This window comes from Elephantulus edwardii, unplaced genomic scaffold, assembly GCF_000299155.1.
Source record: "Elephantulus edwardii isolate Elephantulus edwardi_28Jun2011 unplaced genomic scaffold, EleEdw1.0 scaffold00115, whole genome shotgun sequence".
NCBI lineage: Eukaryota > Metazoa > Chordata > Mammalia > Macroscelidea > Macroscelididae > Elephantulus > Elephantulus edwardii.
In genome coordinates, this window is record NW_006399865.1 from 10257720 (window position 1) to 10283267 (window position 25548).

At 47.4% G+C, this 25548-nt stretch overlaps 1 protein-coding gene across 2 annotated transcripts in view; it reads left to right on the forward strand.

Annotated features, from left to right (window-relative positions):
* Positions 1–20627, forward strand: part of REPS2 (RALBP1 associated Eps domain containing 2) — a 235850-nt gene extending 215223 nt beyond the window's left edge. For both annotated transcript variants that reach the window (XM_006892403.1, XM_006892404.1), the window contains exons 15-18: positions 12918–13001; positions 13751–13896; positions 15642–15747; positions 20559–20627. In XM_006892403.1, the coding sequence (XP_006892465.1) occupies positions 12918–13001; positions 13751–13896; positions 15642–15747; positions 20559–20627 (405 nt within the window). The remainder of the gene's footprint in view (positions 1–12917; positions 13002–13750; positions 13897–15641; positions 15748–20558) is intronic.
* The last annotated feature ends 4921 nt before the right edge of the window (positions 20628–25548 follow it).

A 25548-nucleotide genomic window follows, 5' to 3' on the forward strand; every position in this document is an offset into this window, starting at 1 on the left:
GCTGAAGTACTCCTATTCTTGTGTCTGGCCGCATTTGTTCAACTGATCTTTATACAACTCATCCTCTGTGTTATATGAACTTGTAGATCATTGCTGAATAATATTCCGTTGTTTGCACAAGTGTATCACTGTTTATCCGTTTTACTGTTTATAAGAATTTGGCTACTTTCTAGATTTGGACCATTATTAATAATACTATTTACTGCAGAGGGTCAAGGACTGCAGCCTTCAATATGGACTGAAGCTCAATGTCAAGAAGACAAAAATTCTGACCACTGGACCATCGGTAGCATCAGGATGGATGGCGAAGAGATTGAGATTGTTCACAGCTTCAGTTTGCTCGGCTCCACTGTCAACACTCTTGGCACCAGTAGCCAGGAAATAAAAAAACGTATTGCGATGGGAAAGTCTGCGGTTAGGGACCTCTCTAAAGTACTCAAGAGCAGCAGTGTCTCTCTGGAGACTAAGGTGTGCCTGATACGGGCCATGGTTTTTGCAGTCACTTGTTATGCATCAGAGAGTTGGACAGTGACTAGGGAGGATAGAGGGAGAATTGATGCCTTTGAGCTGTGGTGCTGGAGAAGAGTACTGAATGTACCATGGACTGCCAAGAAAACAAACAGATTCACCCTAGAGAGGGTTAAACCAGGATGCTCCTTGGAGGCAAGGATTCTGGGGCTTCGTCTGACATACTTTGGACATGTTGTAAGGAGGGAAAAGTCCTTGGGAGAGGGACGTCATGCTTGGTAGGGTGGAGGGACAGCGCAGGAGGGGAAGACCATCTATGAGGTGGATTGATTCAGTGACTGGGGTAATCGGGATGGTTGTGTCAGAGGCACTGCGATTGGCACAGGATAGAGCAGGGTTTAGGACTGTTGTACATAGGGTCGTTAAGAGTCGCAAACAACGCGACGGCACATAACAACAACAACTATGAACACTCATGTCCATTTTTCCCTTTCTTTTGAGTATGTCCACATACCCCCCAGGAGCCTAGGAGTAGAGGCTCAGAGTCATAAAGTAGGCATATGTTCAGCTTTATTAGCTACTGCTGAGCACTTTTACAAAGTGGTTGTACTGATTTATATCCCATCAGTATGATTCCAGTCCCAGCCCCACATCTTCCAATCTACCAATGCAGGATTTATTATGTGGTTGGTTCCTAATTCTTATATAAATTTTACAACTCTGTCTCTCTAACCAGCCATTTCCAATTGAGTTTTTGTGACAGCCACCCCCCTCTGGTGTACATGGTCCATACAGGAAGGGCCGTGCCAACCCAAGAGGTGGCACTCATCACCGTCCAAGTGTAAGATGGTGATTCTAACACTCCATCCTCAACACAGAGCCCTGGAAGCCAGACGGAAGGGAATTGAGAATTGTGAGCATGCTAAACATTGAGTGAGGTCAGGACATGGAGGCCCCTGGGAAATCGTACCTAATTTTGTTAGTGTTAGGAATGAGGAGTCAGCAAAATGAGTTTTAAAGGCCGCTTGGCTGGATGCCTTTGAATTGTGATGATTGTGATATCCTAGAATATAAGTCTGTGTGCTTTAGCAGAGAGGGTCCCAGGGTGGTGCAGATGGCTGACACACATGGCTACAGACCAAAAGGTTCAGGGTTTACGTCCACCCAAGGGTTTCTTGGAAGAACGACCTGATGTTCTACTTCTGGAGAAAGCTGCCTCTCGAAACCCTGTGGGGTCTGCTCCCATGGGTTTGAGTGGGTGCCATGCAGGTGATTTTATGGGATAGATATCTCTCTTCAGCCTTATCCAGTGGGGAATAGTTAAGATGTCTTTCTTCAACCATATCCAACAGGGAGTAGCTAAGACATCTTTTCTCAACTTTACCCAATGAATGATGGGTAAGACATCTTTCTTCAGCCTTAACTGCTATGGAACCTAAATCTTCAAAGAGTCCCGTCGTGCATCTGTGAAGTTGTCCATGTTGATGCTGCTAATGGTTTTACATGGTGTGAAGAATTGACGGCAGGCCATACTCGGCTCACAGCTCCATTCTATTATTAGAAATAGGAGGCTGAAAACCAAAACTCTAGCCATGGTCAAAATAGCTGTAATTTACCCCAAACCGAAGCCCCCTCACCCTTTCGTTGCACTAGAAGTCCGTTGCATGGGTATGTTCCACGATGCAGTCTGACTGTTGTGGCAGAGATGGATCTAGGATTCTAGGTGCTGTTGGGTCCTTTCTGACTCACAGCACCCTCGCGCCCAGCCTCACGCCCAGGATAACAGAGCACTGCCTGCTGTCCCACTGTCCTCACCACCACTCTACTGCGTGAGTACATTGTACCGTCATCATGGCCATCCAGTGCGTTGAAGATCTGCCACTTTTCCACTCTCTCCTTTGCCAGGCATGATGTCCCTCTCCAGAGACTGGCCTCTCCTGATAACAATACCAAAATCTCTGAGACCAAGTCTGTCATCTTCCATGCGAAGGAGCACACTGGCAGAACTTCTTCAGAGACAAATTGATTTGTGCTTTTTTGCAAGGCCGTGGTTTAGTCGATGCTCTTTGCTAAAAGTACACTTCAAAGGCGTGAGTTCTTTGTCGGTCTCCCTTATTCATTGTCAGACTTATACATGCCTGTGAGACTGATGCAAATGCTGTGGCTTGAGGCAGATGCCCCTTAGTCCTCTAAGCGTCATTCTCGCTCTTTGGCATCGTAAGCAGGTCCGTTGCAGCATATTTATTGTCCACTATGCATCAGAGAGTTGGACAATGACTAGGGAGGATAGAAGGAGAATTGACGCCTTTGAGCTGTGGTGCTGGAGAAGAGTATTGAATGTACCATGGACTGCCAAGAAAACAAACAGATTAATCCTAGAGAGGGTTAAACCAGGCTATTCCTTGGAGGCAAGGATTCTGGGGCTTCGTCTGACATACTTTGGACATGTTATAAGGAGAGACAGGTCTTTGGAGAGGGACATCATGCTGGGCAGAGTGGAGGGACAGTGCAGGAGGGGAAGACCCTCTATGAGGTGGATTGATTCAGTGACTGGGGTAATCGGGATGGGTGTGTCAGAGGCAGTGCGGTTGGCACAGGACAGAGCAGGGTTTAGGGCTGTTGTATATAGGGTCGCTATGAGTCGCAGGCGACTCGATGGCACATAACAACAATAGTTACTGGCACAGAGTTATGGAGCTCTGGTGGTCTAGTGATAAGAAGCTACGCTGCAATCCCAAAGACTTGCAGTTGGAATCCACCAGCTGCTCTGTGGGAGAAGGTTGGGCAGTCTCCTCTAGTGTGATTTACTGCCTGTGAAAACCCGCTGGAGGGTCTGCTATGGGTCAGTTTTGCCTCGACAGCACACAACAACATAGTTACTGATAGGGAGCTCTGGTGGCCTGGAGGTAAGGAATTGCACTGTCAACCCAAAGGCAGGCAGTTTACATCCATCAGCTGTGCTGCAGGCAAAAGATGGACAGTCTTCTCCCATACTGTTTATAGCCTCTGAAAACCCATTGAAGAGTCAGACATGAGTCACTTCTAATGAGTCCCCACCAACATAGCGACTGAATATTCACATCTTCCTAAATAGTCCCTGAGCTCCTCTGTCAGCGGATGTCACTAACATTGTGTGACCTGCAGTCAAGGCCACCCGGGCATCAGAGACCAGAGGCAGTCAGGACAGACCTGGGATGTCTGTCCCAGGCAGCTATGAAGTGTACCAGTTGGAAAGGCCTCTGACACCTGTCATTTCTCCCTTCCTATATTATAGAATTATCTGGGCTATAATCTTTGCAATTGTGTGCTATGAATCAGAGAGCTGGACAATGACTAGGGAGGATAGAAAGAGAATTAATGCCTTTGAGCTGTGGTACTGGAGAAGAGTGTTGAATATACCATGCACTGCTAAGAGAACAAACAGGTTTGTCCTGGAGATGGTAAAGCCAGAATGCTGCTTAGAGTCACAGATTCTGAAGCTTTGTCTGACATATTTTGGGCATGTTGCAAGGAGGGACTGGTCCTTGGAGAGGGACATCATGTTTGGCAGAGTGGAGGGGAGACGCAGGAGTGGAAGACCCTCAATGAGATGGTTCAGTTCTGTGAGTGGAGTGGTGGGAATGAGTGTGTCAGAAACGGCGAGGTTGGCACAGGATAGAACGGCATTTAGGGCTGTTGTACACAGGGTCGCTGTGAGTCACAAGCGACTTGATGGCACATAACAACAACAACAGCAATGTGAGGTGGCACAGTTTTGGAGTGTGACTAGCCTGATTTATGGGATCTGCTTGTGATGTAGACTGGAATCAACATTTTCTCATGTCAGGTTTTCATGTATATGGCGGGGAGGGGGTGGAGTCCTTAATGTGGAATCAGAGACTTCCAGAGGGAAAGGGCCTGACCCCTAAACCCGGGCAGCACAGAACACTGTCAGACTCATTATCAGCTCACTCCCCACATCAATGAGGGCTGCCCTCTGCCAGCACAGGTGCTGGGAAAATGAAAATAAAGCAAGAGCCAGCTCCTGCCCTCCGGGCCCTTCAGGTGGAGCCCTCTGGCCCTGCCAGCGGCCTTGCTCCTGCTCCTGGATTTTAGTAACCTGCCTGGCCGCGGCTTCAGTCCTGCAGACCCTCTGGAGGCTGCATGGACTCACTGACTTTGAGGCTGCTTGCAGAGTGCTGGCACGCTGTAGCCTTCTGGCAAGTCAGGTGCAAACTGGGCAGCAAGTGACATGTAGAACCCCAGTAGACAACCGGGGGTCCTCCGAGACTGCAGCAGGAGGGTGGGCATGTGTGCAGAAAATCCAGCTTCTGACGTGGTGGCTGCCACTCTTGGGATTCAATGGATACAACAGGCAAAGTCTTGATTCCTTTTCCCACCCTGTAAGTAGAATAAACATTAGAAATTATGAGAAAGGTCATCAATTATCTGCCCATTGGCAAAATTCTGCAGTTAGAATTCTACTTTTTGAAAATGTTGTTTGGTTCCTTCTTTCCTTTTTTTTCCCCTTTGACTTTTAAACAGAGTTTTATTTCAGTATAGTGACTTGGCCGTTTAGTCACAGTCTTTCTGGCTCCCACAGAGCTGATTGTGATTGTCGTTATTAGGTGCCATTGAGATGGTTTCAGTTCTTTGTCCAACAGGAGAAACCGTTTTCTGGTCCTTCACCTTAAAATCATTGCGGTGTTTGAGCCCATTGTTGCGGCTGCTCTGTCAGTCCATCTCACTGAGCGTCTCCCTTTTGTTCGCTGACCCTTAACTTCACACAGCATCATGTCCTTCTCCTCCAGGGTCTGATACATCTTGGTAACATTTCCAAAGTGTGCAAAATGAAGTCTTCCCATCCTCACTCCTAAGAACAAGTTTGAGGCGTTGTTGTTGTTGAGGCGAAACCGACCCATGGCTGACCCTCCAGCGAGTTTTCAGAGGCACCTGCCGTCCTCACTCCTGGTGTCCTAATGGCCATTTTGGCTGTACTTTCTCCAAGGCATCTTCTTTTAGTCTTCTGTCAGACCATAGCATATCCAGTATTCTTTGGCAGCACTGCAATTCAGATGCATCTGTTCTCCTTCATTCTTCCTTATTCATTGTTCAACTTTCACATGTATAGGAAGCAATTGAAAATACCATGGCAGTCTGCCTCCAGCATACTGAAAAAAATAAAATAACCCTTTTCTTAAAAAGGCAGACCCAGTGAATACCCCAGACACAGAGAAGCAGAAGAAATATGTTGGAGGAGTTATTTGAACAGCTACAGAAGAAGGTACAAATTATGGAAGAAACAATGGAATCCATTAAGAAAGTGAATACTTCACAGACAAGAAACCAGAAGAAATATCAATGAAGAAGAACTTGAACAACTACAGAAGGAAATGCAAAAGATAGAAGATAGAATTGAAGCTATAGATAAAGAGGTATAAGAACTTAAAAAAAATCATCACAAGACAGAGGATACAGTCAACACAGTACTGGAAAGAGCAGAAATGCATGAAAATGCAATCCAGAAGTTTAAGATGGAAATAGCAGAAGTGTCCAACATGCTAGCAGGACAGAAAAGGAGAAGAGATGGAGCAGTCAGTGAGCTGAAAGACAAGAACTTCGATAGAAACATACTAGAAGAAAAATCAGAGATGAGATATAAAGAAAATGATGAAAACATTAGAATCATGTGAGATGACATGAAAAAGAACAACATACATATGATTGGAATTCTGCAATACAAGAGGGACAGGAAAGTCACAGAAAATTGTGGAAGATGTACTAGAAGAAAACTTCCCAGGTATTGTGAAGAATGGGGAAAAAATCCCAGTTTTTTGAGGACCGCAGTCCTCCAAGTGACATCCAAAAAGTTCCATGGTAACAGATTTGCCCATTGCAGTGTATCAAGTCCTTGACTCCTGCTTCCAGGGGTAGAGGTTCTGGATCCAAGTGAAATGAAATCTTTGACAACGTCAGTCTTTCCTCTTTTTATCAGAGTGATTTTTATTGGTCCAGTTGTGAAGATTTTTGTTTTGTTTATATGGAAGTATAGCCCATCCTGAAGAGTCTACTTGTTGAGTTTCATCTGTAAGTGCTTCAAGTTATCTTTGTTTTCTTTATTTCATAGGCTATGCAAATTTAGTACTTGTCCACCAAGGGGACTGGATGGCTTGCTTCAAATGCAGTTAAAGTATTTGAAATCTGGGGTGATGGTGATGATATGTCAGTTTGCAGGGGCTGTGACTTTCAGCAGTTTTGCAAGTATGTAATGGTACCATTTGGCAGTTACATAATGATGTTATTGTCTTCATTTGAGATCTTATGTTTTATGCTCTGTTGTTGCACATCCTACCCTCTGTGCCTGCAGGATATGGTCCCATTTCAGAGTGAGTTGTCTATTATGTTAATGAGGCAAAATTAGTGTGGGATGTATTTCGAGACACAACTTTATTCGAAGATGTAACTCAAGTCCTTACCCTTATGCCGGTGATAACGGAACTAACTCCTTTGCACCACTTTGTTCAAGTAAGGCAACTTTCGTTGAAGGAAAGTCCATTTTAATTACATACATACATACATACATACACACATATATATATATGTGTGTGTGTGTGTGTGTATGTATACATATATGTGTGTGTGTGAACAATGTACACACACACACACACACATGTACACACACCTACTCTGGCACCATCCTCTTTTTACTTTGTTCCTCTCTCCACTTCACCATCGCCCTTGGCACATGAACCAGTAGCGTTATTATCCAACCTCATTCACCAGCTTCCAAAGCCTTGTGAGCCAGCAGCCTATCATCTGCCCCACTGGTTTGGGTTTGGCAGCCCTACAACCCTATCAGCCAGTAGAAGCCCCTACGCTGATGCCTGATTCATGGATGGGTTGGGGATATGCTGGTCTCCACAGGAGATGGATTGACACTGCAGCTGTAAAACAGGCTCAAGCGTATCAGAGATGGGGAGACTGGAACAGAATAGGGCAGGATTCCAACATGTTGTTCGTGGTATCACTACAAGTCATGATTGACTTGATGGCACAGAACAGCAACAACAACGTTCTCTATACCATGTGAGCCATTTCCTTGAGGGTTTATGAGTTCTATAAGCTGTGACAGTGAAATCTAGAAGCCAAGGCTGGGAGGATGGCATGGATGCTAGAGAAATACAGCAGTGTGGCAAAATTGGACATTTGGGAGATCTGTGACGTCTGCATGTTAGGAAGTACCAATTCTTCTAAAAGATGGATTCTTTTACTTATTGACAGAAATTTTCCCCAGGTTTGAACACTTTATCCGTGGATGCATGTGGCATGCACCCCCTCTCCCTTCTGTGATGAATGGAGGCACCTGTGGTCTAGTCCCACGAGAGCTGTGGAAAGTTGGTTTCCTTGTCATCCTTGGGTGCTCAGTAGCCCCCACTTGGTTTGCACTGACTGCCTAAAAGTCACCCAGGGAGCTTGTTAAATGAGGAATTTCTAATGGTCCAGCTCTGGACGATTGTGATTAGGAAAGCCTGAGATAATATGGAGGAGCAGATTAGTTATCAGAGAATTCTTCTGGGCAGCCATGTTTGGAGACTACTGGCCTAGAGGGTGTAGAGCAAACAGAATTTGAGTTGGGAAGAAACTTTTGCTTAGGTCAGTATTTCTGTGTCAGAAGAGAGGGTTTTTTGGGGTAAACAAACACAACTATGATGGAAAGGCAAATGGGAGAAATGGCATTAGTTGCTCCGTGGTTCGTGGGGTAGGTTGGAACAGGAAGGAAGACGAGAGCTGGGCAAGCGTCGCCGAGGTGTGTGCCGGGCCCAGCGTGGAAGCTGGTGAGTGAGCGCCTGGGCTCTTTGTGAAGGGGGCCTGCGGGTGTGGGCCTGGAACCTGAGGCATGTTGTTCTAAGCTGTGTTGTAAAAATCCATAATTTATTAGTGCTGCTCGCTCTCATCTGTTGGAACTGATATAATGGATGCTTTCTCTTGTGTTCGTGTCCAGCAGGATGAAAAGGAGCTCAGGAAAGAAATTCATGCAGGGGGGTTGGCAGTGGCAGCCACAGCTGAAAGAGCAGGGAGGGAGGAAACCGTCTGGCTGGGGAGCAGCCCAGTCCCCATCCTCATGCTGTTATCAGAGCAAGAGGGGGCAGCACCGTCCCCGGAACCTGCCAGCCATCGTGGAGAATGCCCCGCAGAGGATCAGGTGGGGGACATGGTGGCTGCTATTACAGGAAATGCCATCGTTTTCCTCTGTCCTGCTGAAACAGAGCAGAGTTGCCCAAAATGTGGTCCACAGATCGTTTGTACTCCTAGTTACTAAGGGAGCTCTGGTGACTTACTGGTAAGGAATTGGGCTGCCAACCCAAAGGTACATGGTTCAAATCTGCAACCTCATTTGATGGAGAATGATGGGCCGTTTCATCCAGTGTGATTTACTGCCTCTGAAGACCTACTGGCGTGTCAGCTGTGATTGAGTTAGTTCCAACTTTACGGTACGTAACAGTTGCAACAATGGAAAGGACATGAAAACAAGGAATTGAGGCTAATGACATTTGGAAACTGCTGAGTTAAACACAGACAAGTGGCTTCCTTTACCCCACAGAATTTCAGAGCTGGCAGCATGTCCTGCATCTTGTGAATCTCTGAGAGAGAAGTAAGACTATGCGGTGCTCCTTAAACTTATCCCGAGAATGATTTTCCTCTTGCTAGGCTAGGAGCTGACAAACTATGGCCTTGAAGACTAAATCATCCCACTGCTTATTTTAACAAATAAAGTTTTATTAGAACACTTCCATGCCTGTTCACTGTATTGGCTACAACTGCTTTCACATTATGGCGAAGCATAGTAATTGCGACAGAGACTGTACAACCCACAGAGCCTGCACAACCCACAGAGCCTAAAATGATCACTCTTTGGCTTTTATGAAGTTTAATGTTCCCAACTCTAGGCAGTAAATGAACTGACACTCCCTGACTTGAGTTCGAGAAATGCTACTGTAAGGAGAAAGAAACAGGCTAGTTTAGCCTGCTTTAATATCTTATTATTAGTTTTTAATGTTATGTGGTTTTGAGGTTGGTTTGTTTTTTAAATTTTTTTTTTTCTTTCTCCATCTCTTTTCCCGGAATTGTTTCTGAATCTGGCAAGCTCTGCCTTATTCCAAACACTTTGTGAGATTCAGGTCTTTGAGTAGATCCATTTGGGAGAGGTCATGATCCAGTATAAAGGGGCAAGGCAGCCTTCAGATTCTTCCTGCAGACATTGATGGTCTGACAGGACACTGGAGAGTCCTAACAGTCATGGAGGTTCAAAGCCCAGGCCTGTCAGTCCACTTTAGGAAGAGAAATTAAGAATAGACCAGAGAACTATGGTGAAGAATATTGAATATTCCATGGACTGCTAACAAACAAGCAAACCTGTCTTAGAAATGTAGCCAGTATTGTCCTTAGATGCGTGGATGGCCAGAGTTTGTCACACATACTTTGCATATGTCATCTGGAGAAGGTAACATATTTGGTATAGAGTCAGCCAAAAAAGGGGGAAACCTCAAAGAGTTGGTTTACCATGGAAGCCCCAGCCATGGTAAAGATGGTGCTGGATGAGGCTGCATTTGGTTGTGCTGGACGTATAGGCTCAGTATGAGTTGGAAGCAACTCGACAGCACCTACCAGCGACGTGGTTTTGTCTGTGAACACATTTCCAGACATTCTCACCCCAGGTGTCCTCATCACTCCTGGCCCTTCATAGCACTGGTAGAGGTTTTGGAGAGAAGTATGAGGGAAAGGAGGCCAGTATAGACTCTCTGGCGCTTCGCTGGGTCCTGAACCCTCATTTGTATTGGAAAGAAGGCCTATTTTTATCAGCCCTTCAGTATCTCTGTGAGAAGGAGACTTCATTCCTCTCCAGTGGAAAGGGAGTCTCTGTCTTCCTGCTGGTGGAGAAGAGCCGAATGCCTGCGCCTGTCGGGAGAGGACACTGTGGGATCAGGCTGCATCCTTCATGCCAGGTTCCCGGAAGCCAGTGTCCGGAGGCCATTGGCCCCTCACTTAGTCACTCACAGAGCTGCCAGGGTTCTACTTGCTTGGCTCATGGATCGTGGGGTGCTTGCCTCCTCCACACTCCCAACTTGCGTGGCTCCTCGACAGCTCTTGGATGTCTCTGTCACAGGCACCTGCAAGCCAGTATGTCCAGAAGGGAACTCCTCAAGCCTGCTTCTGCATTTCCTGTCGTGGCCATTGGCCTCCGCGTTCTCGCAGCATCTTGGGTGACATTATGGGTGTCGAAGCGCAGCAGGTCCTCATGAGCTTACGTATGGCTCCTTGCTCGTCGCCACATGCATTGTCCCCTCTCTGGCTTTTCTCCTTGTCCCTTGAGCCTCAGCTGAAGCATTGCCTTTTCCTGAGTCCTTCAGACCATGATGACAGGAGCCCTGCAGCCCTCAGACTTCCCCACCACAGTCCTTTTCCATGGAAATGGGACTGCCTGTTCTTTGGCTAGACGTGTTCATCCTCTAATATCAGGACATGCCTGATCAGGATGCCTGTAACTGCAGAAACACTTCTTGGACGAATTACACTCAGACCTAAGAGTATCAAAGACAGTATAGTCTGGCGGTTCCACACCCAGGTCTGGGCACCACTGAGCCTGTATGTCGTTGCTATGTACTGTGGAGTCAGAACCAATGCATAGCTGACCCTCCAGCGGGTTTTCAGAGACTGTGAATCACTAGAACTTTGCATGGGAGAAGATTGCCCATCTTTCTCCCATAGACGAGCTGCTGGATTCGAACTGCACGCCTTGGGGATTGCAGGGCAGCTTCTTACCCGTGGGCCACCTGATCATGTACTGGCTTCAGATCCCGGGGCTTAGGCTTGGACCTAGGCTTTTTGTGTGATCTGGGCTGTGTTCCTTAGCCTTTTCCTATCTCCAGTCCCTTCACTAATGAGACGGGATAATAACTACTTCCTGGGGCTCTGATGATCGAATGAGATAATCCTTGCACACGCTGAGCCTTGCCCGCCACCTAATGAGTGTTCAGTGTTTCGTAGCATCGATTAATAGCATCAATAACAATGTCATTATCAACCTTAATGGAAAAGAGAAGACTCTGAGAAATCCTTGCCGCCAGAAACCGGGTGTGAGGAGTGCTTATATAATGTTATCTAACTAGGGTGGTTGAAGCTCTCTGGAGAGGGCATAGCCCTGGGAAACAGTGATCAGCGAGCACGGGAATTGAAGCCAGAAGCTTGAAAAGTCCTCCATTTGAGTGGAAAGACAGGTTAAAACCAGAGAGGAGGTAGAATTCCAAGTAGAGGGCGGTCCAAGAGATGGCTCGTCAGGCACCCAGGACCTGGGTTAGACTGAGGTGGCCAATGGTACCAGCTTGGGCAGAGGGTCGGTGAGGAAGAGAGCAGAAGAGGCAGCTGTGTTGGGGAACATTAGCACGATGGGGAGCTTGCCATTGAAGGAAGGAAGCAGGCACGCTTGTAAGAGGCTAGAGGGGGACAGAGTAAGCCCCAAGGACAGTGTGCTGTGCGGTCCCGTGCGTCTGTGGTGGAGTTGGGATCTGGGGAAGGACTGAGGGGCTGCCTTGGGGTAATCATGGTGGTTTAGATACAGTTCTTTTCTCACTGAGAGCTGCTGGAGGTAGTGGGAGCCCTGGGCTGTCGGGCTCACCCAGTTCAAAGCCCAGGCCTGTCAGTCTACTTCAGGAAGAGAAACTTAGAGTGGACCAAAGAATTATGGTGAAGAGTTTGCACCTTGCTGTGAACCAAACCTCCGTGATTCCCCTGACACTGGGTCACCTCAACCCTTCCATGTGCACCTTCCATCAAGCTTTCTCCTCTTTTTAGGTTAAGAAGCCTTCTGTTTCTGTCCCTTTTAAGGTAAAGAGCCTTAGTTACTAGTTGCCGTTGAATACTGTCCCATCGGAACTGATCCATGGCTGACCCTCCAGTGGGTTTTCACAGGCATTATCTCTCGAGCGAGAGGACTGCCCATCTTTTGCGCGTGGAGCAGCTGGTGGATTTGAACCACGTGCCTTTGAGTTCACAGCACAGTGCCTTACCTCTAGGCTACCAGAGCTCCCTGATGTTTACTAGAGGGCCTTTTATTATAAAGTGAGCGTTTTCTTCAATGAGGCTGCCTGTGTGAGCACTCAGGGTGAACCTTGAAGTCCTCTTTCCCAGTCTCGCTTCTCCACGTACTGTGCGTTTCGGAGCACGGCCTTAGCTTGGTTTATCAGGACTCTGTGTGTGCTGTGCCAGAGGGCAGCCCCCCCCCCAGCACCGGAGGGTGAGCTGGCAGGGAGCAGGGCCTTCAGGAGGTCTTTGTGGGGCTCCGTGGGCTGTGCTGTGCTGCACCTCAGTGGACTTGGCCTCAGGGACTCCTCAGGCAGGCCTCTCGTTCTCTGGGCCCCCATACTCTGTTTTGATGGTCGTGTTTGCATTTTTCTCCCCACTCGCTGCTCCAGTCTGAACAGACAGCTGAGGCTGAGGCGCCCCCACCGTCGAGCAGAGCCGCCTCCCAGGCTGCGGAAGGTAGTCCCGTCAAGAAGGTAAGGCAATGGGATGTGCCTTCTTTTCTGCAGGACCTGATGGCACTGTGGGAGGGGAGTTGCACTACTCCCCACCCCCACCACCCACATCTGTTACACCCTGTAAATACCTCTTGGGGCTGGGTAGTCTCTCCTCACCCTTGAACTAGGATCTCTTCTTGCAACTCGATACTGCACTTCACCCACCATGGCCTCCCAAATTCCGTGTCCTGTGATCGGGAAGCCCCGCTCCTCACTCTCTGTGTCTTCACCTCATCTTGGCCTTCCTCGCGCTCTCCCAGGCCTCTCTCCGCTCCTACTTGTGGGGTACAGGTGGAGTGACTCTGAAGGGTCGGTCGTTAGGCCCACTATCCCCTTGCAGAAGGCACTGGCCTCTTCCGTGGGACTCTGTCGAAGCAGGGTGTAGGAGAATGATGAGTGGATAAATCAGACCTTTGCCAACAGTTTAGACTCTGTAGCCACCTTAGGGAGACAGGGGCTATGTTTGCTCCCATTGATAAAAGACCCCATGGAATGACAGGCACACTGCATCAGTGTGAGGTTAAATGGCAAAAAGAGATGCCACCAACGGAGGGACAGACACGCCCCCCCCCATTTCCTTGATCCACTTCGGGGTGGAGTTTGACTTCATCATCTGCCTTGCCCTGGCATTGGGGAGAGTGACACTGGGCCATTGGCATTGTGGAGGTGGGGGGTGGAGTGGGATTCGTTTGCTGTTTTCTCTCCTTTTTTACAAAAATAATCCACAGGACATCGCATACTCCCAGCCTCCATCAAAGCCCATCCGCAGGAAATTCCGACCTGAGAATCAGGCCTCCGAAAGCCAGGAGCACCCTCCCGCTGCCGGCGGAGCAGCCTCAGCCTCCAGCGGGAAAGCCCACCCAACAGTTCAAAAGTAAGTGGAGCAGAGAGCGAGCCCGCGGCTTCCCCTTCAAGGCACATACACGGGGAGGGTGCTAGGCAGCATGGCATGGGGTCTTCCCCAGGGGACTCCATATGCAACAGAACACGATGCTGCCCGGCGTCTGCATTGCTACAGTGCTTGCGTGTGTGTGTGTGTGTGTATGCGGACGCGTCTTTCTGTCGGCAGCGCGCACAGGTGAAGTTCGTGGGTGAGCCTCCCCTGACTCCCTGTGATGGGGCCCTGTCTCAGTCACGCAGGGGGCCAGAGGGTACGCACCTGGGCTTCAGGAGTCTGACTCTGGGATCGGAAGGGGGCAGCTCAACCCTCTTGTGACCACACTCATCTATCATCCTAAACGTCAACAGCTTTGAGGGGGTGGTGCCATAATGAATAACTTGCTCACCTCCTTGCTGTCATGTCGGAGCTGACTCGTCACTGACTGCTGGGCAGCTTTTCAGTGACTGTGACGCACCCGGAAGGAAACTGTCCACCTTTCTCCCGTGGAGCTGCTGGTGGATTTGAACAGCCCTAGGGGAAGAGCCTTTGGTTAGCAGTGCAGGAGAAAGTGTGAGCAGACTGAGGGGCGGACGGAAAGCCGTGGTAGCCTCAGCTTCGCCTGTCCTGTGAATTTCCCTTGGACTGGAGTTACAACAAAGAGCCCTAGTGGCACAGTGGGTAAAGTGCTTTCCTGCTAGCCAAAAGGTTGGCTGTTGGACCCCGCCAGCCACTCTGGGGGAGAAAAGTCACAGCAGTCTGCTTCCATGACTGTTGCCCTGTTGGTTACCCGATGGCCAGTTCTTCTCTGTCCTGTAGGGGTTGCTAGCAATCAAAATTGACTCAATGGCAATGTTGTTGTTGTTACGTGCCGTTGAATCAGAACCAACTCAGAGCTGAGCCTCTGGTGGGTTTTCAGAGGCAGTAAATCACGCTAGAGGAGATTGCCCATCATTTTTCCCACAGAGCAGCTGGTGGATTTGAACCATGTGCCTTTGGGTTGGGAGCACAACTCCTTACCACTCACCCACCAGAGCTCCCTCAGAAGCGACAGTTTGGGCACTTAAACTCTGTGCATTTTTCTCAAGTGTTAACAGATGTGTCCTTGGTGCTGAACGCAGGCACACACAGACGTTCATGCTTAGTGACGAAATGGAGGGCGTTCTGCGGGTTGACTATATTAATGTAGGAATAGTTGCTGAAGAGTTTAATCTTCTTTCCCTTCAAACTTGGCCCAGGGACCACCCTTGGGTCTTTTTAATGCCATTGAGATTTGCACAAAAAGGGCAGTGCAGTTAATATGACTTGTGAGGAAGAAGTATCTGTTAGAATGTCTTGGGATAAATGGAACCAAAGTATTTGAAAAGGCTCATTTCACAACTTTGCTTCAGGATATGAAACAGGAATGACTCGAGGGGTAAATCATCCAGCCCGACGAATGCGTGTCATTTGGTGTGTACCTGCCTGGCTCTCTGTAAAGATGTGATTTCGTGTTTGGCGCCCCTTATTAGTTGTGCTGCCACCCCAAAGGCATTCAGTTTGAATCCACAAGCTGTTCTGTGAGAGGATGATCGACAGTCTCTTCCCATGCAATTTATAGCCTCTGAAGACCTGTTGGAGGGGCTGCTTGGAGTTGGTTCTAACTCAATGGCACACACCAGCAACATGATTTAAGAGAGTCTTGACGCTCCAGGCTCCAGACCACAAAGTCCTCTCACTGAAATATTTGTGCTTCTCTGTAGACAATCGTCTAAACAAAAGAAGGCGATTCAGACTGCGATCCGCAAAAATAAAGAGGCCAACGCCGTGCTGGCCAGGCTCAACAGCGAGCTCCAGCAGCAGCTCAAGGTAGGGCCTGTGGCCGGAGCGGCAGGGCTGGACTTGGTTCTCCTCGGTGGCTGAGACCCTGGCGCTGTTCCTGCTGGGAGGGCCTGGTGGGACCCTTGTGGGAGACACTGTTACTACACTTAGGTTCCATGGGTTGCTGGATGTGTGAGTAGAGGACGAGTGAGAACTTGAATATGTGAGCCCATAGCCTTGCTACTGTACCCACATAACCTAAGTCTCTCGCACTCTTCAGACCACTGTGGTTTTTACAGATTGAAGATTTGTAACACCCGTGCGCTGAGCAAGTCTATTGATGGCCATTTCTCCAACAGCCTGTGGTCATTCTCACCATATATCAGTTCTTCATTAGAGTCGCGCATGGCTAATTGACTGCAGTGGAGTGGACACATAACTTCTGGGGGACTGGGAGACGAAAGAAATTTGCTTTTGTGGTCGTCAAGAAGGACGGTCTCGAGACCTCTGAGGTCCCGCCTGCATGGAAAGTCAGAGGACAGAGATACAGAGATCGTATTGCAAAGGCTATTGGGAGCATCCTTTTTTGGTCCCAAAAAGCTCCAAGGAAAATGTGTAATTGTCCCAGTCATCTCTGAATGATGCTGTCTTTAAGACATGGCAGGGGCAGCCCTGGTGCTGTCTAAGGCCATCTCTTCTCAGGACTCCTTGGAAGACGTTCCCTTCACCTCCTCATAGGCTTCACCCCGTCCTCAGCACCTCTTTCTCTGGTCATTAATCAATTTGGGTAGAACTGACATAGAAAACTATAGTGAGTGTCTCAGGTCACGAACAGAGTATCTCTCTCTGTTTATTTTAGTTCTTCTAGAATATCTCCCAGCAGCCTTGAGATTAGAGTTTGACACAGCTTTTATTAACTTTATTCTCAAGTATTTTTACCACAACTATAAATCTTTCAGTTTCATTTGATGTTTATGGCAAATGTGTAAAAATATAGTTTGCATCTGAAATTCATGTGTTATGACATTGCTAAAATACTTTATTAGTTTTAGTAGTTTTGTGGCTGATTTAGTCATTCCCACAGGCGTATCACGTTGGTAGAATTTCCTTTCCAAAATTGATGAGATGTAGTAATGTTTCGTTGTTTATTCCAAAGAGTGGGTCCTCCAGTGTGACGCGGAAGTATTGGTGCTGTTGTTGTGTACCCCCTCAGGTTACAGCTGACCCGCCGGCAGTTTTCAGAGACCCCATGCACAGGAGGAGAACACCCACCTCTCTCCTGCAGAGCGACTGCTGGATTCAAACCGCCTGCCTTTGCAATTGGCAGTGCAGCTCTTCACCACCAAGCCACCAGGGCTCCCAACACCGAACACATTTCTCACGTCCACGTTTTCATCCAAATTACACACATACATAGTTTAGGTTTCTTTAGGTCCATAATGTTGTTGGACAAATAGCTCTCCAGTCTTCCATACACCCCCGCCGCCCCATTTTCCCCTCCCCAGAATCACTTCCTTTCACCTCGTAGAGATGATTCTTTTGGCATTTTCTCCCCCACTCGAAACGCTCTGCCTTTTGCTTCTGAGTGGTAGCCCACCGAGCCATCTGGTCTAAAATGATTAGCTTTCTTTTCAGGTAAGACATTTTGCATTCCCCGAAGTGAAAATTGTCTTCTTCCTCATTTACTTGGTCTTCATTTTGGCTGTACTCAGCTCCGCCCCAGGCTGTGTCTGTTTTGTACATCTTTTCTTAAGGTGTCTGGGTGAATAAGTTACTGGGTCAGTTTCCCCAACTTTCTAGACACCTGTCTGGAATCCTCTGGCCTAGTCCAGTCTGGCCCTATAGCCTCTTACACCTGGGACTCAGGTGCCACCTTGTGGTCCTTTGTCACCACCAGCTGACATATTTCCTGCTCTTCTTTTTTTTTTTTTTTTTTGTAGTTTGTGTCTTGTTTCTTGCCATCCTTCCTCTCTGGGGCAGTACGTTATGTTAGGAAAAGGAGAAATAGAAGATGATTTTTTTTAAAACCTTGCACATCTGAGAATTACTTTATTATACTCTCATACTGTATTGATGGTGTGGCATGACTGAATAAAGAATTGTAGGTTAAGTCAAAGTTTCTTTCAGAATTTTGAAGACATCACTGTCTACCTTTTAATATTGCTACTGCAAAGCAAAAAAAAAAAAAAAAAAAGGAGGGTGGATTCTGATGCACCAAGACGGAGTTGAAACACATGGCCTTATGGCCTTATAACCTCACCACCTTAACTATCAAATGCAGACAGAGTACAACACCGATCTGAAAACTGTGAAAAGTAAATACAAATGGGCATGTCTATGAAGAATCTCAGGATCCCAAGTTCCTCCAAGATAATCATTTCTCCCCTCTGCTAATGGTCTGAAGGCAAGCCTGCCTGAAGCTCAGGAGTAGATGGGATGGAGGGAGAGCCTTCCAGCTCGGGTCTGAGGGACTGGCGGAGGCCTGGGAGGGAGCAGCCACTGTCGGTGCTGGGAAGGGGAGCCTATAGGCACCCCAGCTCAGAGGGAGGGGACCTCCTTCACGGGGATGCCACAGCACCTAGGACCAGCGACGCTGAGGAGCCTGCCACCTCTCTGCCATCCCCCTGCCACTGCTCCAGAGTGTCTTTTCTTCCTAGATGACCTACAGGGAGTGCCTTTCAAGGGCTGGGAGATAAGAGAGCATAAAGACCAGAAGCTGTATTCGTCCACAACAGTGTCTTCCTTGCTCGTCCTGTCTGGTCATGAGGCTTTCTTCATCAGACAACCCAAGTTCCTTCCTGCCTGTCCATTCCCAGGGCTCTGGAATCTGCAGTTGCTATTTCATCTTCCTGAAGAGTGTACCTCCGTATCTTTACATGGCTCATTCTCTCACCCCAGCCTCGACTCTGCTCACATAGCGTCACCTCCAAGATGCCTTCCTGGACTGCCCTCTGTACCCATCTCCCGACTTCTCCATCTTCCTTTCTAGCATTTCATTCCTTCGGAAATGATCTTCTTTCACCTTCTTGTCCTACTCCAGATGTTTGAGAAGTCCCATAGCGGTGTTGGTCTTATCTGTGTCTTTCTTTGTTGATACCATCACACTGAGAACAGCCTCTCTCTGTCCCATAGTACAGAATGGAAACCAGGGAAGCTTATAGATAGAGATACAGACTGAGAAAAGTGTTTATCTCAAAGAAGGAACTAGCTTATAGAAGATGGCAAACTCTAAGCCCAGGGGTCGGCCATCAAGCTGAAGACTTCTCCTGACTCCTGCGGTTTCAGGGACCAGTGAAGCCAAGATTGGCAGGTAAGGCAGTAGGTTGCTGGCTCACAGCCACTGAGGCTAATGATTCACGAGATTGGCAGGCAATGGGCTGCCCACTGACTCAAGTCCAGGGAACCAGAAGTCAAATCATGACAAGCCAGATGCAGGACAAGATGAAGCAGAGAGCCAGCGAGATTTGCCAGAATGTTTATATATATTGGATGGAGGCCACATCCCTAAGAAAACGCCCCTTCAGTTGATGGACTACGTGTAGCAGTCACGAAGGTGACGACATTATGTTACAACTCATCATGGGGGATAATCATTACTTAAAATCGTCAAGCTCTCTCCTGCCTGCCAAACTGCTGAGAATCATGGCCCAGCCAAGTTCACATACAGTCTTAACCATCACAGGTGCTCACAGACTACTGGATGAATAGAGAGGTAGAAAGTGCATATATATGCATGGAGTTTTATTGGTTTATCCAGGACATCTCAGAATTGAGCCCTTACATGGAATTCTTTATAACCTTGACATTTGACTGAAGACTGCCTTGTTTATGCCATCTCCCACCCTCTTCCTCCGCTTCTGTGTTTGTGCTGCCATTTATGAATTCCCAGGGAGCAGATTGCAGGTAGTTGGGTTGTTTTTTTTTTAATGTGGCCATCACTGAGAAGTCACAGTAAGTTGGATCTTGTACAGCTGACCGGAGTACACTTGGTGACGAGCGGGACCTGGTGTACTTCTCCCTCCCTCATACTTGACGAGGCTCACCTCTCAGCTCAGTGGGGCTTGGCTCTGACTTCTCTGCTCCCTCCCAGTCAGTCTGATGATATTTTTGGTTTTTAATGCTGTTCTCTCACAGCCACTTATCTTGATAAACCTGGGTGGGTGAGAATAGAGTGGAGGGAAAATGTGGACCAAAACTCAAGAAAACAGAAAAGTGGCATGTTTACGAGTCTGGGAGTAACTGGTGGAACCCCAGATATGAGACTGTGACCTGCAGCGACCGGCAGTCCTGGAACATGGCTCAGCCCACTGGCTCACCTTTCAGCCTAACAACAGACAGGTCTACAGAGTGAACAGTGACACTGGGAAGACACCACTCCTTAGAGTACCCGTCCACATCTGATCCAAAGGGCAGCATTTTCCCTGAGAGAAACCTCAGAAGGCCGGGAGGCAAAGAAGAATCGTAGTAGCAGGAGAGAAGGCTGTGATTACATTGTGTGAATTGGTAATTAATGGCACAAAAGAAGCTCTGTATGAGTGGTTGAATGGAAAACCAATTGGCTTTATAAACTTTGACTTGAATCAGAAGACAAAGGAAAAGCCACAACTTTAATGACGCAAAAGTGTATCTGTAGACTTCATGCCGTCATTTTCAGAAAGGAGTTGAGATGCTCACTGTGTCTGGTCACCAGCGTTCGGTCTGCCCCCCTCGGTCCACCTTCCCGTGAGACATGCAGCGCTTACATACCTGTTTGTGGGTCACATTTTGAGTTTCTTTTTGAGTGTTTGATGACGCAGGGATGATCTCAGAAAATGACCTCTTTGCTCTTTTGTCTCTCTTCTCTGTTTCTCACCACTCAGGAGGTTCACCAAGAAAGGATGGCATTGGAAAACCAACTGGAGCAGCTTCGTCCGGTCACTGTGTTGTGACTGGCCTCTCGAGGGCCGAGCGACCTTTTCTGCCAAGATCTTCCCTTCAAATGCTTGAGCTCCGCTCCTTGCCGTAGTTGTCTGACTGTGTCCAGAGCTGTGAGCAGCACAGTAGAACCCACATCACTTTTGCTCTTGTATTTCATCTGTGCGTTCATTTTAACTGTGGTGGGGGAAAAAATGAAATAGTAATTATCACTCAAATTTCTCTCCTATTCTTCAGTACGTTCTCAAGGTGTTAGATGCTGCTCCTTACCAAAAATCCATCTTCTAGCAAATGAAAAAGAGCTGAGAGCATTATTTATTTAAAGATTTTATGATTTGTACAAAATCTTAGAACCAAGTACCTTGAGGATGCTTGTTTTATTTTTCTACGTCTAGCGTATATACAATAGGTTGGGGTCCTGAATAATTGGGATTCCAGCTTGGTAGTCTTTGGAGGGATGGTAATACAAACAAACCATGAAACATAAACTAAAACAAAAGCATCACATTTAGACTGGCACTATGCCCTCCACCACTATATGCCAAAAATTGCTTCTCTAGTGCCATTTTGATATCGTATCTACCTATAAATAATACATGACCATTGTTTTCTACTGAATGTCAAAGACTTACTGAGTCTTTCCACCTCTGTAAAGCAGAGGCTTTGGCTCTGATCTGTTTCACTTGGCCATGCTAGACTGTCAACCTCGACAACTCAGTCCTTTCATGTGAATTTTGGGGCAAGAGCAGTCTGTTTTCACTGCCTCGCCCGATCACATTAAGTAAATAGTTGCCAGATCTCGATTCCTGTCCTGCACAAGGACAGCATATCTGTAAGTGCATGAGTTTGGAAACCGCCATCAGATACAAAAAGCTGATGAGACTGTTTGAGTTGGTAAACATTTGTTGTTTGTACGACGGTATCCAAACGAGGGGAAGAAGAGGGACACGGTCGTTATTTTCATTCTTGTTCTTTTCACTTGGATTATGAATTTGTTGGCTGTGAAGAGATAGTGAAAGAAAGCTGGTCCTCACATTGGACTACTTGGTTCCCTGTGAAGCATCTATGCCCTTGGGAGGTGACTGGGCAAGTGCCAGGCCAGAGGCACCAAGTAGATGCAGTGGAGGAGGTGTAAAGCGGAGGTAAGCTCCAATTGGAGAACCCAGAACCCAGGGTGAGAGGAGGGGTTGGTCGGGGCCTGTCCGCTTGAACATCGTTTCGAGAGAGCAAAGCAGGCATTGCTGTCCCTGGCACCTCGTGTGCCACGCTGTCCACACTTAGGCTAGAGATATGTGGTGTGCTGAGGGTCTTTTTGGAAGTAGTTTTGGATAGTTTTCATAATATGTAGGGTCAAGTCTTCATTTCAGTAGAGCTTAGAGCTCTTAGGGGGAAAGTAGACATTTATTTACTGCTTGCACATGCCATTCTCAAGCCTTAGTAAGAGATTGCTGGCAGAACAGAAGGCCGTAAACAGATGACGGTGTGTTTTCTCAAAGGGGGAAGAGAAGTTGCTGCTTCTCAACTGTGCATAATGAGGGATTGGCAATTGATGGGAACGAAAGGTGTCCCTCTTCCTCCTTCCTTCCCCTGTGCCTGCTCCTTCTGTCGTGGTGGGAAGGGTGAGGAGTGTATTTAATCCCTTTGTGAGATGAGAAGTGAGCCCATGCCCATTCCTCTCTAGTGGCTTGAGGTGTGGGGGCTGTACCGTATTTTCTGAACACTGTGCTTGTGGCAAACATTTTGCAGCAGGTGCGGAAAGACGAGCGCATGCGCTGGATCTCATCCTTGCCCAGTGCAGACACGCTTGGTGAAGCACCTCGTCGCCATCAACCAGGCGTGGGAACAAAGGCTTGTGAGCTAGTCTGTGCTCTGTGTGTGAGAAATGTCGCTATGCTTGGCGAGTTCTGGTGGCCCAGTGGCAAGAAGCTGCACTGCAATCCCAGAGGTGTGTGGTTTGAATCCACCAGACCCTCTGCTGGAGAAGGAGGGACAGTCTCCTCCTGTACCAGTCAGATCCAATTTTGATGGTGCACACAAATAATAAAATTTTTAAAAAGAATCTTTCCAGGCTGCTGCTCCTTGAAGCAAGTGAGCCAAGTTAGAAGGTTTTATTTAGTTGGTTTTGTTCTCCTTCAAGAAAGAAAGAAAGAAAAATTGTACTAGTCATACCAAGTCCCCTGAGAGCCATGGTCTCCCCAGTATCTCCCAGTAGACACTACATTAAAGCACACACCAACACTACACCCACCCTTCTTGACCTAACTGTGACCATAGTCTATTCGTTGCTTAGAAGTAGAATTTTTTTCAAAGCGATCTGTACCCACATATTGATATCTAACCTATTGCTCCGCCTCTCGTTCTGTTTTTTTGTTGTTATTGTTGTTGTTGCTGTTGCTGTTTCTTTTTAGTATGCACCTGGTAATTTAGAATTAGAACTCATGATGATGTTTCTATGAGCCTTTAATTTTAGTTTTGGGAAGGCACCAGGATGAGACCTCTGGTGGGCACAGTTCTGTAGACGGCAGGTCAGTGATGCCCCAGGCCCGGCGGTGTGTGCGCCTCGTCACGGGGTAGTCTTTCCCACAGGGCGGTCCTCCAGCACAGGAGGAGTTAGCTGTGGACTTCCTGGCTTTCTCAGTGACTCTGGTCAGTGGCCCTCTTGCCTTTGCCCTCTCCAGTAGGCGTGCAATCAAACCACAAGGCAAAGATCTGGAACAATGTGTCTCTTGTAACTAAGGCAGATAGTTGTCTTAGTTAGGAAGGTCTTTCTGTTTTATAGGTACCCTTGAGAAGGGCTGTGGGTCTGTTAGGGAAAGAAGGAAACTTAGCTCAAAGCTGGCCCCATCTTCCTGTAACTGGAGAATTGGATGTTAGATGTTAGAGCTGCGAAGGGCCGCCATCTAGCTACTAAAGCGTACACGTGGGGAAATCAACACTGCAAAGCCACAGTTGCTGGCCTGAGAATCCACTGAAAGAGGAACCTGGTGGCCAAATTACAATACCAGACTGATCGGGTGGATTCTGGGCTGCATCCTTCAGTCACTTGCATTCCTCAAAGTTGAAGAATTCTTTCTGTTTGCTGTGTTGAATTGTATTGACCTAATGGATCATCTTAAAATAATCTTAAAAACATGTTTTAATAGGTGTTATGTCTAGGTGTCTCTTGGATCGACACAAAAGATAAAATCAGAAGGGAAAGAATATGATTGAACTATTTGTTCTTCTGAACAACTCACCTTTCATGATGCAATAAGTTACCCCGAGTTTCTTGGCAGGACTTTTGACAGCTGTTGCTTGGAATAGATTCCATTCCTGTATTCCTTATGGGAGTTGGTTTTTAAAATAGACTACTGTGATTGAAATGAACTCAATATGGTAGTAAGTTATAGTTTTGCTCAATATATCTTTGGCTGTTTGGGTCACAAATGTTCAATCCGATCTCTATTTTTAGGGTGAGTAATGAAAACCAGGAATTTCCCTTTGATGTCTTCCCAGTGTCTGCGCTCTCCCAAAGCACTCTTCTCCTCAGATGTGATTGGATTCTGTAGTCTATTTCTAAGTGATGTCTATTTCTTAAATGGTCTCCGAGCCACGGGAATAACAGACGTGTGCTTAGAGGATCAATAAGTTAAAATCTGGAAGGGAGCTATCTGGAACTGAAGACGGCACTTGCAGATGTCGTCTTCTGAGCAGCTCCAGCATAACACCTTCGAGCTAAAAACATGTCATTCAGCACAAACTAGAATCACACCTCCCAACTAGATCTCACCGAGGGAATGTGCTTTTGGAAAATGGGAGGGGGGGGAAGCATCTTAAATCTATTAGCATTCAGATCCTGCCGTTTTAGTGACAAGCAGGGCCCAGTTGGTTCATATGTGAACAGTCAGGAATGTGCAAATGAAATAGCAGCTGGGAGGTCTGTCTGCCTCCAGTCGAATTGAACACTAGTAACTGTGATTTCGGGTTCCCGTTGGTTTACTGTGTTTCAAGTGGGCTCGTGTAAAATTTCAAGTGCTAGGTTGACTTGTCCGGCATGTTGAGGACTTTGTAGCACTGATCAGTGTGGTTCGAGTCCCTTAGTAGGAGCGACTTGGGGCTTGCGGAGTCCTCGGCTGGCCTCACTTGTCTAGCTACTCTGTCAGCCCCAACACAGGGAGATTGTGGAGAATAGGTTCCTGCTCCTGACAGTGACCAGGCTTGCAGGTGGCTTGAACTGAGGTACAGTAAGGAAGGGCCAAGCACCATCCTCAAGTGCGCTGGTGGACAAGAGGGCTAGACCGTAGGAGCGCTGCCCCAGGAATGCAGTGGTGGCTGCCGGAAGCCCTTTGTATAGAGCTCGGATCAGCTTAGTTGTATTGCTTTTGTTTTGTCTTTTCTGGCAACTTACAGGAGAGCTTCAACTGCATCCATCTTGGGGGCCAGGTGACCCTTTTTCTTTAACACTGCCGTTCTTTTTCTCTTCAGCACAAACAAGATAGTGAAGTGAGCCACAGGCAAGAAGAGCCATTTTAGTCTTCATAGCTGTCGGGAAAGAGAGAGACTGAGCTGATGGTCTATTTTCACCTTGAGAGTTAAAAAAAATGTATATTTTTTGACTACAGGTACATCAAACAGTAAACAGTGTAACAGCAAAGTATATATTTGATGCCTTCTGTCTTTTCATGATAGTGTGCTGACAAATTGTGCTACTATTTTACAGAGTCTCATTCATTTGCTATGCATTGGGGACATTATGTATATTGACCTTCCACATAAATCAATCCTGGGGTGGGGAGGGGCGGGCCAGGGAGGGTTACCCTATGTTTGGAGTTGGACTTGTAGACTCAAGCTAACCTTACTGCCTCTTTTTCACACTTGTCGTGAAGTCTGTGAAGAACATGGTTGGTTAAGGAGCTTCAACTCTGGAAAATGTACATGATGTGAAACTGGGGTGCT